Here is a 16,500-nt window from a genome sequence, read left to right as displayed (position 1 = left end):
TGATACATGCACATTGAGGGGATCACAGGCTCTGGAACAATTACAAACAATCTGTTTCGCTTAAAGCATATTTGAGTTACGCTTATACGTATTCAAAAACATATTTCCGTAAAAATATGGAGGCAAAGCGTCACAATCTGTACGCGTTTGAGCCATTGTGAGCCTATAAAACACAAACCAGAGCAGGGGGCAGTGGGTTCTTCTCTGGGACATGGCAACATCACTTTTCCTTGGCACCTGTTTTGCTTCAGGGTGAGGAGTAATTATTTTACTGCAGCCCTAAAAAGGGCACAACTCCCCTTCCCCCTAGCCAGCTCTGCCAGCTGGCATATTGGTTGGGAAGGCAAGGCCTTGACTCTGTCCATTCTCTGCTCATCCCCACCTCCTTGACATGGAGGGAGGCTGAGCTGTGTAGAGAGGTTGCTCATTGGAGCCACAGATCCAGAGACCCTCCAACACAGCACCGGAGTGCAGGACGGATTTCCCTCCCCAGCTCACTCCCCTATATGACCATATTAGGACTCATGACAAGCTAGCTCTTTTCATACATGCATAATGGGAAGCGACTGTCTAGGAAGGAGTACTGCAGAAAGGGCTATAGGGATCATAGTGGACCACAAGTTAAATATGAGCCAACAGTGTAGCACTGTTGCCAAAAAAAGCAAACATGATTCTGGGATGCATTAACAGGAGTGTTGTGAGCAAGACACGAGAAGTCGTTCTTCCGCTCTACTCTGCACCGATTAGGCCTCAACTGCAGTACTGTGTCCAGTTCTGGGCACCAGATTTCAGGAAAGATGTGGAGAAATTGGAGAGGGTCCAGAGAAGAGCAACAAAAATAATTAAAGGTCTAGAAAACATGACTTACAACAGAAGACTGAAAGAACTGGATTTGTGTAGCCTTCAAAAGAGAAGACTGAGAAGGGACATGATGGCAGCTTTTAAGTACTTAAAACAGTGTTATATGGAAGAGGGAGAAAATTTGTTCTCCTTAACCTCTGATAAGACAAGAAGCAATGGGCTTACACTGAAGCAAGGGAGGTTTAGGTTGGACATTAGGAAAAACTTCCTGTCAGGGTGGTTAAACACTGGAATAAATTGCCTAGGGAGGTTGTGGAATCTCCATCACTGGAGATATTTAAGAGCAGGTTAGACAGATATCTATCAGGGATGGTCTAGAAGATGGTGCTTGGTCCTGCCATGAGGGCAGGGGACCTGACTTGATGACCTCTTGAGGTCCCTTCCGGTTCAAGTATTCTATGAAACACAAGTCCTTGTAAGTTTGGCTGGTCCTGCTTGGAGTTGCACACATCTGGGGAACACATTTCCCTTCTTTCAGCGTAGCCAAACGTTGAGCCTCAACACATGGACTGTGTGTCCCTTTTAGCTGGTCGCCACTGCGTGCATATTTCAAACCAAACCATTTCTAGAGGTTCCTGCCTCATCCTTGTTTGCTGCATGTGTTACATCTGCCTCCTATAGCCGGCTCTATGGAAGTCTAGCATGCTGTGTAGGAAAGACGAGTTCAGTTGCCCTTTCTGACCTGCACCATGTGACACACCCAGGGTAACCGTACAGATGGTTATTATCCTGGATCGATTAAAAGGCATTACATCCTTAGCAACACACATTAAAAACAAAAGATGCAGGCGCAGATGACCAAAAACTTTTGGTTTTCAACATGGGTTGCTGAGGATGTAATGCCTTGCAATCGATCCAGGACAATAACCGTTTGTACTAGTACTCTGGGTGTGTCACATAGTGTAAGGCAGAGGCTAGGAACATATCGCTTCCTTCTTTCATTTCTCTAGAGCATTCACCTGGCTCTAGCTCCTTGCTGTGATGCGAAGGCAGCTAGTTCAGTTTCAGCTCCCATTGGCAAATGACAGCTGCATTCGGAAGCAGCGCGCGCGAACAAGAGAGAGCGAATCCGAAGGCCTAAGGCCCTATTCATTAAAACTGTGTTCACCTAGGAAACAGAAAGCTGAAACCGCCACTTGCATTTCCTACCCTCTGGTATTTAGAACAGTGGCAGGCTGCTGCTGGCAGATGGCATTTTCAAGCAGGCCCATATGTTCCTCTCTGGCTTTATTTATTTTTTGTGCTGATCACAGCCACACACACGTGCATCTATTTTTTGCACCGACAAAAATAAAATGGAAGTGTGGAGCCAGATTCTACTCTCATGCATCAGCACCTGGAGTTCAGGTCCAAAAAGACATCCGTGCTGGACAAAGCAGTTCAGCGAATCTGGGAGCGCTGGCATTTTCCAGTAGGATTTGACTCTCGGCTCTCCTGAGCCTTATAAACAGGCCCTAGCAAGGGAGAGAGAAAAGTTGCAGGGCTGTAGTAAAATGCACATCAGCCATGCTCCCAGCATGCCCCGATCAGCTCCCTACACTGGGGACCGTGGACAGGGCCAGCAGTTTTCAATCAGCCAGGGTCTGTTTCTGCAGCCTGTGTCTTCATGCTGGCAGGTGTAAAGGGGCCGTTGCAGGTCAGTGAATCAGGCCCAAGGTCTCACACCAGTTACATATTGGTGTAACTCACTTGGCTTCAGTGGATTACTCCGGATTCACTCCAGTGTAATAAGGAAGCAAGTCTGTATGTGGCACTGGCAACGCCAGGTCCCACGAGACATTACTAGCCACGTGGGTAAGGCACCCATCACCGTAACAGCATGCTGCCATCTGTGGGGTTGATAAACACTAGGGCTATGTGTACACTGCGCATGGTTACGCAAGATGATATGCAAATGAGGCATGGTGATGACTATCGCCGCGCCTCATTTGCATACCTAACGAGCCACCATTTTTGCAGAAGGGGCTTTTGCACAAGAAGGAGCTGTCTGCACTGCTCCTTCTTGCACAAAAAACCCCTCTTGCGCAGGAGCCGTTCTTCCTGAAAATAAGTGGCAGAACGGCTCCTGCACACGAGGGGTTTTTTGCACAAGACGGAGCAGTGTAGACAGTTCCTTCTTGCGCAAAAGCCCCTTCTGCAAAAATGGCGGCTCATTAGGTATGCAAATGAGGCATGGCGATATTCATTGCCGTGCCTCATTTGCATATCTTCTTGCACAACAATGTGCAGTGCGGACATAGCCCAGGGATGTGAAAGGTTAACTGGTTAACCCATAAGCCTAACTCTAAACAGGTGATGCTTACCACTTCTCGTTAACTCGTAACGAGTGGGGGCTGGAGCAGGGAGGCTGCTCTGAGGGAGGCTGGGAGCCAGCAGCCAGCCCCAGTGCGGAGCTGGTGGCGGGAGTCCCGCAGACTGGGGGCTGCTCCAGCTAGGCTGGGACGGTCCCGCTTAACCAGTTAAAAATTAGGTCAACCTGATTAACCAGGGTTTTACAACCCTAATAAACACATCAAGGCTCTCAGCCCCATCCCCAAATAGAAATGCACTTAAGAGAAAAAAAAAATCCATGGGATTGGCTTCCCAGGTCATTCCTTGACATCAAAGGCGACACAGGCTCCCCCTCTGCCATTAGCAACACAGCTAGAAAATGTCCATTTAAGTGCACTGTTTATTTGTGCAAAGCCAATGGAGCCTGGTTGGCGGCAGGAGGGATTGAACCTCCGACCTTATGGCCTAAAGCCATGGTCCTCTACAGCAGGAGCAAAAAGCCAGTCGCCATGCAGCTAAGATGGTAGAGCAGACTTCATTCTCCCTCGTCGCTGTGTCTAGACTGCAGGGTTTTTTCAGGAAAAAAAAAAGTACGCAAATTGTGAACTGCAATTTGTGTACCTTTTTCCGCTTCTTTTGTCGGAAGAGGGTTTCCCGACATTTGGCCTGTCTACACAGGGCCACATGTAAAAAAAACAAACCTTTTTTTCGGCACAACCCTTCTTCTTTGTGAAGTGAGGTTTACAGGGATGCCGAAAAAACAAGTCTGCTCTTCTACAAAAACGTTTCGGAAGAGCAGATGAGTTCATAGAATCATAGATAGGACTGGAAGGGACCTCGAGAGGTCATCGAGTCCAGCCCCCCGCCCTCAAGGCAGGACCAAGCTCCATCTACACCATCCCTGACAGATGTCTATCTAACCTGTTCTTAAATATCTCCAGAGAGGGAGTTCCTTGGCTGCGGCAGAGTTTCTCCATCCCAGAAAAACTCTGTAGCGTAGACATAGCCCGAGAGTGGTCTCAGCCGCTGGGCTTCATGTGCATCTGTGCATAGGTCTGATCCTGAGCCCAGTGAAACTGATAATCACATTGCCATTTATTTTAATGAGCAGATTCATGCTCTCTCTCTGTTTAGCACCTGTACATTGATTTGTAATGGACTCACGGTGGCACAGTGGGGGGGGCTGTCTGCTCTGTAACCTGGGGTCTCCCTGCGCTGTGATGTGATCCCCCCTGACTCTCCCAAAGGTGGATTAACCCAGACACCAAGGCTCAGCCTCCCAGGGAGAGAGACAAAGGGAGGAAGGCGGAGACCAACACCTGGCTGGGGGGCAGGGCCCTGGGGGGAGGCAGTTGCTGCCTGCGAAGCATGGAGAGAACAGGCAAAGCAGGGGGCTAGGGGTGATGGACCCTAACACTAGGGGCCTGAGCCATCACGAGTATGCTGGGCTGTATTCTAGAAAATCAAGAAACCCCTCTCTATTCTACTGGCTGGTGGAGACATGTAAACATTTATTCACATGCCTGTTTTCTCACTATTGCTAATCTACAGCTGTGTGAGAGCAGAATCCGTCCCACCCAAGACTGAAGAAATGCTAATTTTGCTCTCACTTGATCTGATTCTGTCATTTCTATGTCCCCACCCCCCAGCATCTGAGCCACACAACCCTGCCACGGAGCAGCTGCCCGCCATGCGCCCACTGCCTCAAGCCCTGGGCAGGAACCCTCCTGTTGCCTCAATCCCTGCAGCAGCACCCTACCTATCACGTGGCTGCCAACCCCGGCGGTAGCACCCTGCCCGCCCACCTGTGGCTGCTACAGGGGTGCAGGATCGGGGAAACCCCAACTCGCCGTCACACTCACCAATGCAGCATTTGGGCAGAGACAAAGCTAGAGGCGTAGAGCAATCCCCTATTCCTGTCGCATTCCTTGCCACGTGCCCTTGCTTGGAACGAACCCTGATAAATACTAGCACCGCCTAGTCCTCCTAAGGATGCTTTTCATGGCTTCTCATTTACCCTGATCTTTCAGAGGCAGCTTTGTGGGTCGTTTCCCTTGATCCCGAGCAGGAGGTGCACCCGATACCGGCATCCACAAGTGTCATTTGTCTGCCTTCCAAACGCCAAGCATTTCTCAAAACCGGCGCTTCTGCTTTGCTGACCACAGTTAAAGGACCCTTCTGTCTTCTCCCTGATTGGGTTTGACAGTCTGAACTCGGTACCTTCCGGCTGCCTCTGAAGTGCCCCTCATTAGGAGGGGTGACCCTCAGCATAGACCCAGATTAGTCTCGGTCCCATCCAACGCAATAGCCTCTCGCGTTCATTGTCCTCCGAAAGGGACATTCCTGGGAGCGGGCCATGGACCTTCCATCGCAGTGTTACTTAGGCCAAGGAAATGCAGACCGTTTCTTTGGCGCTTTCTTTTTTTAAAGGCAGGGGCTTGTTTTGGGGCTCTCCCCCCTGCATTCCCCATTTGGGCCTTGTCAGTGTGAGCGCCCCTCCATCAAGCTGCTGGAGCTAGAGACGAAGGCTTTGCCAGGGGAACTGCTCTTTGAAACAAGTTTGCCTGGTTTAACGCAGTTTTCAAACTTTGTTCTTGTGACCCAGCTGAAGACAATGGTTGATGCCGCGACCCAACATAATTTGACTAGAGGGTGGGCTCCGGGGTGGGTCTGAGAGGAGCTTTGGGGTGCTCAAGGGGGCTCCGGCTTTGGGGCAGGGGTCAGGACTGGGGCAGGAGGGGCTTACCTCGAGCGGCTCCCAGTGAGCAGTGCAGTGCGGGGGTGCTAAGCAGCTTCTTGCCACTCCTGGCACTTTGCTGCCCCCAGAAGCAGCCAGCAGCAGGTCCCCAGCCAATGGGAGTGCGGAGCTAGTGCTCCAGGCAGGGGCAGCGTGTGGAGCCGTGGGCTCTCTTCTAACCCAGTCCTCATCTAGGAGCCAGGCTGCCGCCAGCCGCTTCTGGGGCGCAGCACAGTTTGCGGTGCCAGGACAGGCAGGGAGCTGCCTTAGTGCCCCCACTGCTCACCTGACCCCCCCTGCTGCAGTGAGACCCAGCGCCCGACATTCCACCACCCGGTGTTGGGTCACAACCCGGAGCTTGAAAACCACCGGGCTCTCGCCCATCAGAAAGACGTTCAAGCTAGGACACAGCGACACCAGCGGTTCCAGTTCCACAGACAACCGGGGCACCTTGGAGGGGGGTTACTGTTCTCCCCATCTTACAGATGCAGGACAGTCACAACCAGCGGGCGTTGGCGGAGCTGGCATAGAGGATCCACAGCCACCGTTAGAAGAGAAACCAGAGGGGCTGGCCGCCAACCCCTGCCCATGGGGCTTGCAGTTCCCTTATCTCTGAGCTCCGTCGCACGACCTGAGCACCAGCTTGTCCGTGCCCAGAGCTATCCCCTGCCGTTGCTGAGCACCGTCGCTCCGAGTGGAAAAGACACGGGATGGAATAGCAGGCAGCAATCGGCAAGGGCTGCGTCTGCCTTTATTTCACTGGAGGCAGGACACCCAAGAAAGCTAACAAGGAAAGGGCCAATGGACCAGCAGCATGTTTGTAACCCGTGGCTCGTTTCCAATATCTCTAGGGATTAGTAGGCTCCAGAGATGATCCTTATCAACAACAAAGGACATGGCGCCTCGGGGCACCTCTGAGCTCATTAACGCCGCGCTCAGCGCCTGCCATCCAATTATCAGGTTTTCACTGTCCAGGCATTAACACAGAAAACGCACCAGGATCTTTTAACCCCTTCATTAGCACGTCACAGGCCGGGGTCGGAGCAGGCGTGCACCGAGCCCGGCCCCGCACTGTGCTTCGGAGCAGCTGCCTCTGCCCTGATCACAGCTCCGTCCTGCCCTCTCCCCCCGGTTAGCGAGCCTCGGGGGTCAGGCCTGGGAGCCAGAGCAGGGCCGATGGTGCGACACGAGCCATGTCACTGAGCCATGGGGAGTCGCCGGGCCCTGCACCCCCATCCACAGCCAGACGTGGCTCTCAGGCAGCCGGTAGAAGTCGAGGTTTATTGGTTCTCAGGGTACAGCGTAGAAGAGACTTGTCAGCACAGGGACCAGAAGCAGCCAGGGCAATCCATCTTGGGGAGGGGAGGCTCAGAGCCAGGGCCCTGGGCCCCCTCTCTGCACCCCAAACCACTGGAGACTGACTCCCACACCTAGCAGCCCGGGCCCACGCCCCTCCTTGGCCCTTTGTTCTCCTTCCCGGGCAAACGGGGTCACCTGGCCACATCCCCCTCCTGGGCTGCGGTTAGAAGGGCATCAGCCATTGTATATCTGCTGTGGCCAGGGGTCGCCTCCCTCAGCGTGAGTCACACCCGAAATCCCCATCACCGTCCAGGTATTAGTGCAGTGTCCTGGGAAACTGAGGCACACACAGAGGGTTATTCTAGGACAGGGGTCTCCAACCTTTTTAAGCACAAGATCACTTTCTGAATTTAAGTCAGTCCAGGATCGACCTCAGACCCAAATACCTCTGCCCCTGCTCCACCCCTTCGCTGAGGCCCCGCCTTCCTCACTCTGGGAAGATGGGGGACAGAGGGGGACAGAGTGACATCAGCACCCCCCTGCCTCTGTCTCCCCCACCCTGCACAACAAGCAGGAGGCTCCCAGGGGTGGCTCTGGGCAGGAGCAGCAGGGCAGTGGGGGTGGGGCAAATGAATTGCTGGTCCTTGAGAGCCTCCCAGCCAAACCTGTCCCAGGCTCCAAGATCTACCAGTGGTCCCTGACCTACTAATTGGTGGCCACTTCGCTAGGCCGATAGAACTCACATGCAACATAAAGCGAATGCAATCCCCACTGCAATCCGCAGGCCGGCCGGAGGATTTACAGGGCCCTACACAGCACTATTAAACTGGCACCCCGGGGCCTGACGCCAGCCCGGCGCAGGTGATAATATTTTAGAGATGCGGTTTTTTCACTTGTACGTTAATTAGATCCTTTCCGGCAGAAGCAGAACCACCGAACGGGGATAGAAAGAGGCAGGGGGGTGGGCATTATGGCTCTGTCTACTCGGGGAAGGGGATGCTGCTTCGCTAAGGCTGGTGTTTATGCTTTAACTACTTATTTCCTTGTGTCAACAACAGTAAAATGGTGCAACAACACTAACACTTGGTTTTGAAGAGAGCGAATGAGTCTTGGCTAGGCGTAGGCTACAGAGAGCGGGTCAGTCCAGGCATACGGTATTAAGCAGAATTGCAAGTGTTATTCCATTTATTCGCCTTAGTGAAATAAAAATAAGAGAGGGCCCACTCACTACAATATCGACCTCCCGTGGTTTGGCAAATTCTCTCGTTCGGCACCAGTCAGGTCCTGAGGGTGCCAGACTAGAGAGGTCCAATGGTCCACATGAACGTAAGGACCCAATCTTCAGCCTTTACTCACCCAAGACCTTGGCTTTGTGAGAGTACCCATAGCACAGATCCTGCTGTAGGATTCATTTGGGTAGCAACTTGTGTACTAGCGGGTCCCTGTTGAAGACACTAAGGCGCTGTACAAGTGCAAGGTGCTGGACTCCAGACTTGGGGCCCATGTGAGTCAGGATTACTCACACCAGGAAGGGAGCTAACCCAGACCTGCTCTGTTGGAAAGTGTTTCCTTAAACTACTAAGACAAATCAGTTTTCCCCGGGCACTATGAAGAGTGAGACTGCAGGAAGAGGGACAGCCCTCAGGAGGGGCTTAGTTAGTTGCAACATGAGGGGCCCCAGATTATACGCTGGCGGCCCAGCACGACGTGACAATGTATAGAGCTGTGCTTTGTGCATGTTCAATGCAAGTCTCTGCTGCAACTCCACCTGCCTGCTGCATCCCTGAACCGCTAGCAAAGCCGCCACCAGTTTCTGATTCGCTCATTCTTAGAAACATAACGTGAGAATACTCCCCTCCAACATATTCGGACACTGAAGTTGGCAGATGCCGTCAGAAAGAACCTCTGTCTAAAAGCACAGGGCTGCTGCTACAGAACGTCAGGACTTGTTAGTGGTTTCCAGGAGTGCCAACGAGTGCTCGGTGCTGTACAAAAGCAAAGAAGCTACGTCCCTCACCCTTAAATCACTTTGCTTGACTTCTTCATAAGACAAGTGTTGTGTGACAGAGGTTTTAACTCCATATAATTCGATCTATAGTTTAGAGAGTGTCAGAGTCCTTTTCTTTAAGAACTCCTCCTCAATAGTAAGAGCTGGGGCCACCAAATTTGGTAGGCAGCTTCCTCTTCTCCTAACAAAGCAAGGCCAGGGTTTGGTTGTGCCAGAACAATCGGAAACCCTGGGAAAAGGACAGTTTTCCATATCATGTAAAGGGAGGGGCTGCTGTTTGGAGGGATGCAATATTAGAGTGGCCACTGGGGGCAGAGAACCTGCAGAGCAACCATGGGGGCAGCTGCACCCCAAGAGAGCGGCTAGCAAGGCTGGGACTCCACCATCTTGCCTGCTAGCACACCAGTAAGTAGCCTCCCAAGTGGGCTGGAGGAGATGGCCGGAGGAGGGGAGAACAGGTCCCAGGTGTGCGCAGGGGGTGGGGGCTGGGGGAGAGAGAACAGATCCCAGGTGGGTGCAGGGGTTGAGGGTGGGAGAGAACATGCCTCTGCCCCCAGCCTCCTGCACACCCCTGCCCACATCCCAAGGCCCTGCCATTTAGGACCCGAGCAACGCAGGGTAAGTCTACTGGTATTATATATATTTAAAAAGCAGGATCACGTCATGGTATTTTTCTCTTTTTTTTTATTTTACAGTTCACAATTAGAAACCTATCGATAATTTAAACAGTTCACCCTCCTGCTTGGGGGTTTCAAAACAACCCCTCCTCTTCACAGCAGTGTTGCTAATGCCACATCATTCCAGAAAGAAGGTTCAAAGTACAATCCATCTAGGCAAGTGTATATGAAAGGCAGAGCTGCAGAACTCGTTATCTGTTTTCAAACCCCTTCAAGGTTTTCAGTGTTTTAGGAAATCAACCAAAGTTTAGAAAGTTAATTGGCAGCATGAAAAATTCCCTAAAAAAATTGGAACGGAAAATACACTGAACAGTTGGGAGCAAAATAATTGGAAAGAGAATACATTATTTTAATCAGTCTGAGAAGGATATAAATGTAGAAAAACACTTGAATGGGATGTTTCTAACCAGGAGGTCACCAGTTCATGGTTTAAGCAACACTAGCGAACTGGAATGATCCTTTTCATAGGCAGGTACCTTAGTCAAAGTGGAATTTTCAACTCAGGCCCTGATCCAGCAAAACACTTAAGCATGTGCTTAACGTTAAGCAAGTGAATGTTCCCATAGACTTCAATGTTAGGCATTTGGTTAAGTGTTTTACTGAACTGGAGCTTAAGAATTTCCCCCACTGGCAGGTTTCCAATTTCTAAACACTGATTTGGTACAGACTCCAAATATCATCACTATTTCCAATATTTTCTTTTTAAAGTATCACACAAACATGGCACTGTGTATCTGTCAAAATGATGGGCTTCTATTCCCAAAGCATATAAATACCAGGGAAAACACCAGAGCTTTAAAATTAAATCAAGTTGCATATCACCGTGGTGCTGTACAAAATCGGGGAGGGTAGCGTACGAAAGCATCTCAATGCACTAATGCATTCACATTTTGTCCCTTCTTACTCAAGCGCCACAAATCCAAGTACAAGAGCTCCAGGATATAGAAAAGTATGTGCCAAGTGTCTTGAGCTCTGTTGGGCTGTTAGGAACAGTGTCTGTTCCTCAAGGTTGCACCCGTGTCCCTTGCATCATATGATCTTTCTAACTCCACACCCAAGGTAAAATTCACTCCTGGGCAGAGATCTTACACAAAGGCCAATACGTCAGTTAAATGGAACATAAGTGGTGCACTTGCCTGGTTCAACTCCTCTGCACAGTGGTGAATTTCACCCACAATGAATTAAAAAGCCAACTCTAGAAACAGCTGAGGAAGGGATGAGAAACCAGGAATGGATAAAAAAAAATCATGAGCACACTTTTAAACAGAAAATAAAAGTTACATAGGTTTTCATTTATGCCAGCATTATTAATGTATGCATTATTTACTCTGTGTGTCCATTGTTGCCAACCTTTGGCACATGCAATTCTGTGCATTGCAAGATGTAATGAATAATACCTAATAATAATACTTTGCACTTACATAGCGTTTTCCATATTCAGAGTGCTTCTCAAAACAGTCATTGAATCCTCACAACACCCCTGTGAGGTAGGTCAGTATTATTATCCCCATTTTACAGATGGAAAACTGAGGCAGAGAGGTTAAGAGACTTGCCCAAGACAAAACTGGAATTCAGGAGCTACCTGCCCTGATTCTGGTCCCTCTTACACAGATCTAAATGAGGAATACCCATACACGGTGTAAAACTAGCGTAAGTGACAAGATTAGCATCAATTACCCTGGCTCTCAGTCCTGTGCTCAGGTCACTTGACCACATCTGCTCCTCCTAATACAACCGTTTCGCCACCAGAAATGCTACAGGAAATTCAGAGCACAGCACAAGTGACATCAGCATTTTAAGGCAACATATATTAATAATGCAACAACCGCGTATCAGTTTGGAGTACACACCCATGTCTCTTTTATACCATTCTAATAAGTCTAAACATGGTCGCTACACTAGTCTCACAAGTTTATGTGTAACCAGCTATGGGCCTGATTCTCCTCAGTCTTAAAACTGGTATAAATCAGGAGTCACTCAGAGGAATGAGACCAGAAGAAAACTGGTTCTGAGAGCTGAATCAGGTTTTAAACCTGCAGTTCAGAAGTCATGCATTCTGGACAATTTCCCTCCTCCCCCCCTCTCTCTTGTCCCAAGAATCTGATCATAGACCATTTCACAGTTTCAACATTTCCGACTCACTAGCTGTCAGCAATCAGCACTTAAACAGCATTTCTAAGACCGTGTCATTATTTCCAAAAAGTGCAATGCATGCAAATATCAAACATACAAAAACATCAAGAATGTTCTGAGATACAAAGAATATAGATGATCACAAGACGACGGTACACAATTTTATTTTACTTTTATTAAAAAGACCAAACAACTCACTCATACTTTAACTATGCCACTTACATGTTAGAAGAAAGTCATTCCCTAACCTGTGGAAATTCAAGTGCCTATCCCTCCATCTAGCTACCTACCTAGAAAGAAAGAGAAACAGCAATCACACAGAGATACTTCTTCAGATCTGTCAGGCACAAGTCATGTAAACGGGAAAGGAGTATTCTTTACACTGCTTCTGGCATGGTGAGATACAAAGGGGTGAGGAAGGTCACATGCACCATTACTGACAGGCAAAATTAGCTTTGAATAGATGCGAAAGAAACAGAAATTAGATTGCCTGATATACAATATTACACTAAAAATCTGAAGCATTTAAGTATGTTGAAAAAGGTGGACAATGGATATCTTGTCTATTGTTTTGATTTTAGAAGAGAGGACTAGTATTAAGGCAAACCCTTTGTTTGAAGTACAAAGGCAATCTCCTTCCATTGCATTAGTATGTGTCAGCTGAACAGAGAGGAGGTGGGAATCATCTCCGCCATATGAAGTAGCTGGGATGCCTCTGACAATAATACTTAACAGACAGAGAAGAAAGTGACAGGTCATGTGCCGTTTAATTCATGGCAACAATTCAAAGAATGTGCCTCAGCAGAGAAGAGAGAAGCCAGAAAACAAGTGATGCTTTGAAGTTGGCAAATATCTCATGACGCTTCAGCTGTGTCTGGCTGGAGCACCAGCAAACAAGACCCAAACACGACTAAAAACCTAACCAATAACATACTGTATTCCACTGATTTGCTTCCCTGCCGTGTTTTCAAATTACATTTACTGTAATAGTGGGGCAGGGAGAGAAACCCAAGACCAATAATTTTTTACTGGATCAGCATCAGCTCGGGGGGAGGGGAGGAGTGAGAACGAAAATTAATTCTTCAAATGTGATCCTTGGAATCCAATTAAAATGTTGTCAACCAGCAGATGAAACCCTAAACTGCTGGAAGGCGTGAAGGGGGATTGATGCATGGTGCTGCTTGCAGTCCTCCTCCTTTGCTATGAAATCTGCTCTGTAGGCCTCATCTGAATATCTGCAATCTGGAAAAGACCAATACATGATTTTATTGCTGTGCACTTGAAGAGGTGCACAGTGTGCAGAATGTAAACATGCCAGACATGTCTGGCACATAATAATGGCAAACTCCAGATGAACATGACAAAGTAGAAATCCCTTCAGAATTATTTAGCCCCTTAGGGTTGCCAGAGGGTTTCAACAAAAGTACCGACCACACTTGACATTACAGCACAATCTACATTACATCTTCTTTAGGAAATTCTGGACATTTCTATTTTCTCAATTTGTTTCCCGAACAGAAAGCTCAAATACTGGATTGTCTGGTTCAAACCGGACACCTGGCAACCCTACTCCCAGTCATTAGCTTTTGTTTGCTTTTACAGGTTGAACCTTTCTAGTCCGGCACTCTCTGGTCTGGCAACATCAGTGGTCTGGCATGATTTGAGTGAGCTGGATGTTCACTTATCATGGGTGGGGCCAAGTTTGATGATCTTGTAAAGTTTGTTTACAGCCACCAGTCCTGGCTCTCAGTGTTCTGTGCTGTTCTTTAGCTCTAATTTACCCCTAAATGTCTTCTAAGAGACCAGTAAGCAGTGGAAGTGCTGGTAATGCCGCTAGACAATATTAACATCCCGTGGTCCGGCAAATTCTCTGCTTCGGCACCAGTCAGGTCCTGAGGGTGCTGAACTAGAGAGGTTCAATCTGTATGAAGCCTTTTCTTTTAAACTAAGATTTTTTTCTTCTAACAAAATTACAATCTTAGTGCACAGAAGGCAATGTGAGGTGATATTGCTTATAAACCCGCATGCTTCTGGTCATAAATCAATTTCTACCTAATGAGAGTCAGGAAGGAACATTGTTCATGGCCATGTTATTCCATAACTACCTATTGCAGATGTTCTTTCAACTTGCTCTGAAGCAGCAAATAATGGCCACTGTCAGAGACAGGACTCTAAACTAAATGGACCACTGGACTAATTCAGAAAGGCCACTCTTAGGTCTCATGCAAGGCTTTGCAGGATCCCATACAAAGAGCTCGCTCATCATTTTTCATGGCCAAAGTCATTTGACGTGTTTTTTTGCTTTCATGATATGGGCCTGGTATTTCTTCCACTCGGCCTTCTCCCAAATAATTTTTTCAACATCTCTAAAAACATGGATTGTCAGGGGTTTGTCACTTCCCACTAGCAGAGAAACAAAATAGTTTGTGTATTTATTATGTAATGGGTGAAAAATAGGCCTGACAGCACAAAAGATCTGAAAACCCTTCTGGGCCCCTCAATCAAAGACACAATGGAAGTGCAAAATAGATATCAGGGAGCTCTCCTAACGGGCACTGCACCCCGTAGTAATCTGGCTATATTGCTGAGAAATGAGTGTGTAACAGAGGGAGACACAAAGAGTATTTTAACGTGTGAGCCGCAAATTCATTGTGGTTTTAAAAGCAACTGAAAGCACCCAAGAGAACATACCAAGTAAAAACCACCTCAAATGCAAATTTAATAGAGGCATAAAAGTAAGGCAGAGAGGAGCGAAAGATCAGCTCTTCAGTGTCTAGGAAGTAGTGAATTTAGTTGTGCTTGGGCACTGGGAATTTGATACTCTCTCTCAATGTGGCAGCTTGCAGGTGTCCCCACTGGTACTAGAACCCTTGATCGTTAGCACTAAAAGCTCAGGCTTGTGGGACCAAAGGAGCTTCAGTGGCCTCAGCAGCAATAGTCTCTTATCCTCTGTGCGGACAAGCTACAGGAGAGGAGAGGCTGCACTGAGCATCCTGCTAACAGCCCTAATGGTTTCATTCGGTGAGGTACTCAGTACCCGAGCTGAGGCAGAGGAAGGATGGTTCTGTGGTCAGACTGCCAGCCTGTAGGCTAATTCCTGCGCTGCCACAAACATCCTGTGTGAATTTGGGTTTTAAATTGGTGACTGGTAGCATCTGATCTAGCCCCCCCAAAGGTCAGCAGGACCAGCGGCGGATTTAGGGCAGGGTGAGCGGGTCGGCTGCCCCAGGCCCCGCGCTTCCCGAGGCCACCGTGTCAAAGGAGGGCCCCCGTGAAATTTCGCTGCACGGGGCCCCGCGGCACTCTCATCCGCCCCTGAGCAAGACATTAGGGGTACGTCTAGACCACAGGCTTTTGTCGACAAAAGTTTTGCTGACAGATACTGTCGGCAAAGCTTCAGTCAACGAAGAGTGTCTAGACTACATCCGGTTCTGTCGACAAAGCAAGCCGCTTTGTCGACACGAGCGTGCGGACGCAAAGGACAGTGTAGATGCAATAACGCCTTCTGTCGACAGAACTCTGTAGCCAAAAGGCGTTATTCCTCCTAGAATGAGGTTTACCGCCGTCGACAAAACTGCTGAGCTGTCGATGGTATGTCGACAGAACTCAGCGGCAGTGCAGACGCAGGTATAGTTGCATCGACAAAAGTCCACTGTGGTCGGCAAAACCCTGTAGTCTAGACACACGCTTGGAGACGCAGCTCAAAGAGGCAACTGGTGCCCAGGTTGCTTCCATTTTACCTTGGTTCTGGAAAGAGTCCAAGTTCACTTTTCTCGGCGGCAGGAGACCTTTATATCCTGTAAACACACAGGCTTTCGCTGTTGGCTCCTTGCTGTTTCAGGGTTGCCCTAAGGGACATGTAAGCTAAACTGATCAATGCTAATCCCTAGGCCATGCTCTGCTCAGCACCCAGCTGATATGGAAACTGCAACACTAATTAACAGATATCAGGGCTGTTACAACACGCGATTATTTTACAGGAGCTGCCACTTACCTGTACATGAGGTGGAGCACTTAGGACATATATCACAGCATTGGCCATATCTTCAGCTTTTAAACACTGGAAAGACAGAACCAGTATTAACCGAGACAAAGGATTACTAGTACAATGGCTCAGTTTCTAACAACCAGCAATCAGTGACAACAAAATCGCTTACTGCACTTCAAAAAGAAAAATAGACGGGGCGGGGGGAGGCGTTAAAATGTAACATGGGAAGTCGGTTGTTTTAATTGTTGCATTGGCTGCGATGGTTCCTGCTGTTACCAGCACGCTTTGATGAACCAGCGGAGAGGAGGCCCCAGTAGGCTACCTGCTGTCCAATCCTAGGGAGACAGGCCCGGTCCTGGAGAGCTGACAGTCTAAACAGATGAGGCAGGCAAGGCTCAGAAGGGAAACAGAAGCAGAGAAAGGGGAAGTCAAAGTCACAGAGCAGGGCACTAGAAGAGCAGAGACTAGACCAGGGGTAGGCAATAATTATTGATGGGGGCACTCCAAGATTTTGGTAAGTGATCAA

General features: G+C 48.8%; 1 protein-coding gene across 2 annotated transcripts in view; it reads right to left on the bottom strand.

The window, feature by feature from the left end:
- Nucleotides 1-9,843: 9,843 nt before the first annotated feature.
- Nucleotides 9,844-16,500, bottom strand: part of DHRS11 (dehydrogenase/reductase 11) — a 92,668-nt gene continuing 86,011 nt past the window's right edge. For both annotated transcript variants that reach the window (XM_075904759.1, XM_075904758.1), the window contains exons 6-7: nucleotides 15,981-16,046; nucleotides 9,844-13,228 (exon numbers count right to left, since the gene is read on the bottom strand). In XM_075904759.1, coding sequence (XP_075760874.1) covers nucleotides 13,187-13,228; nucleotides 15,981-16,046 — 108 coding nt within the window. In that variant the 3' untranslated portion in view covers nucleotides 9,844-13,186. The remainder of the gene's footprint in view (nucleotides 13,229-15,980; nucleotides 16,047-16,500) is intronic.

This window comes from Pelodiscus sinensis, chromosome 21, assembly GCF_049634645.1.
Source record: "Pelodiscus sinensis isolate JC-2024 chromosome 21, ASM4963464v1, whole genome shotgun sequence".
Taxonomy (NCBI): Eukaryota; Metazoa; Chordata; order Testudines; family Trionychidae; genus Pelodiscus; species Pelodiscus sinensis.
This window is presented reverse-complemented; position numbering and strand designations above follow the sequence as displayed.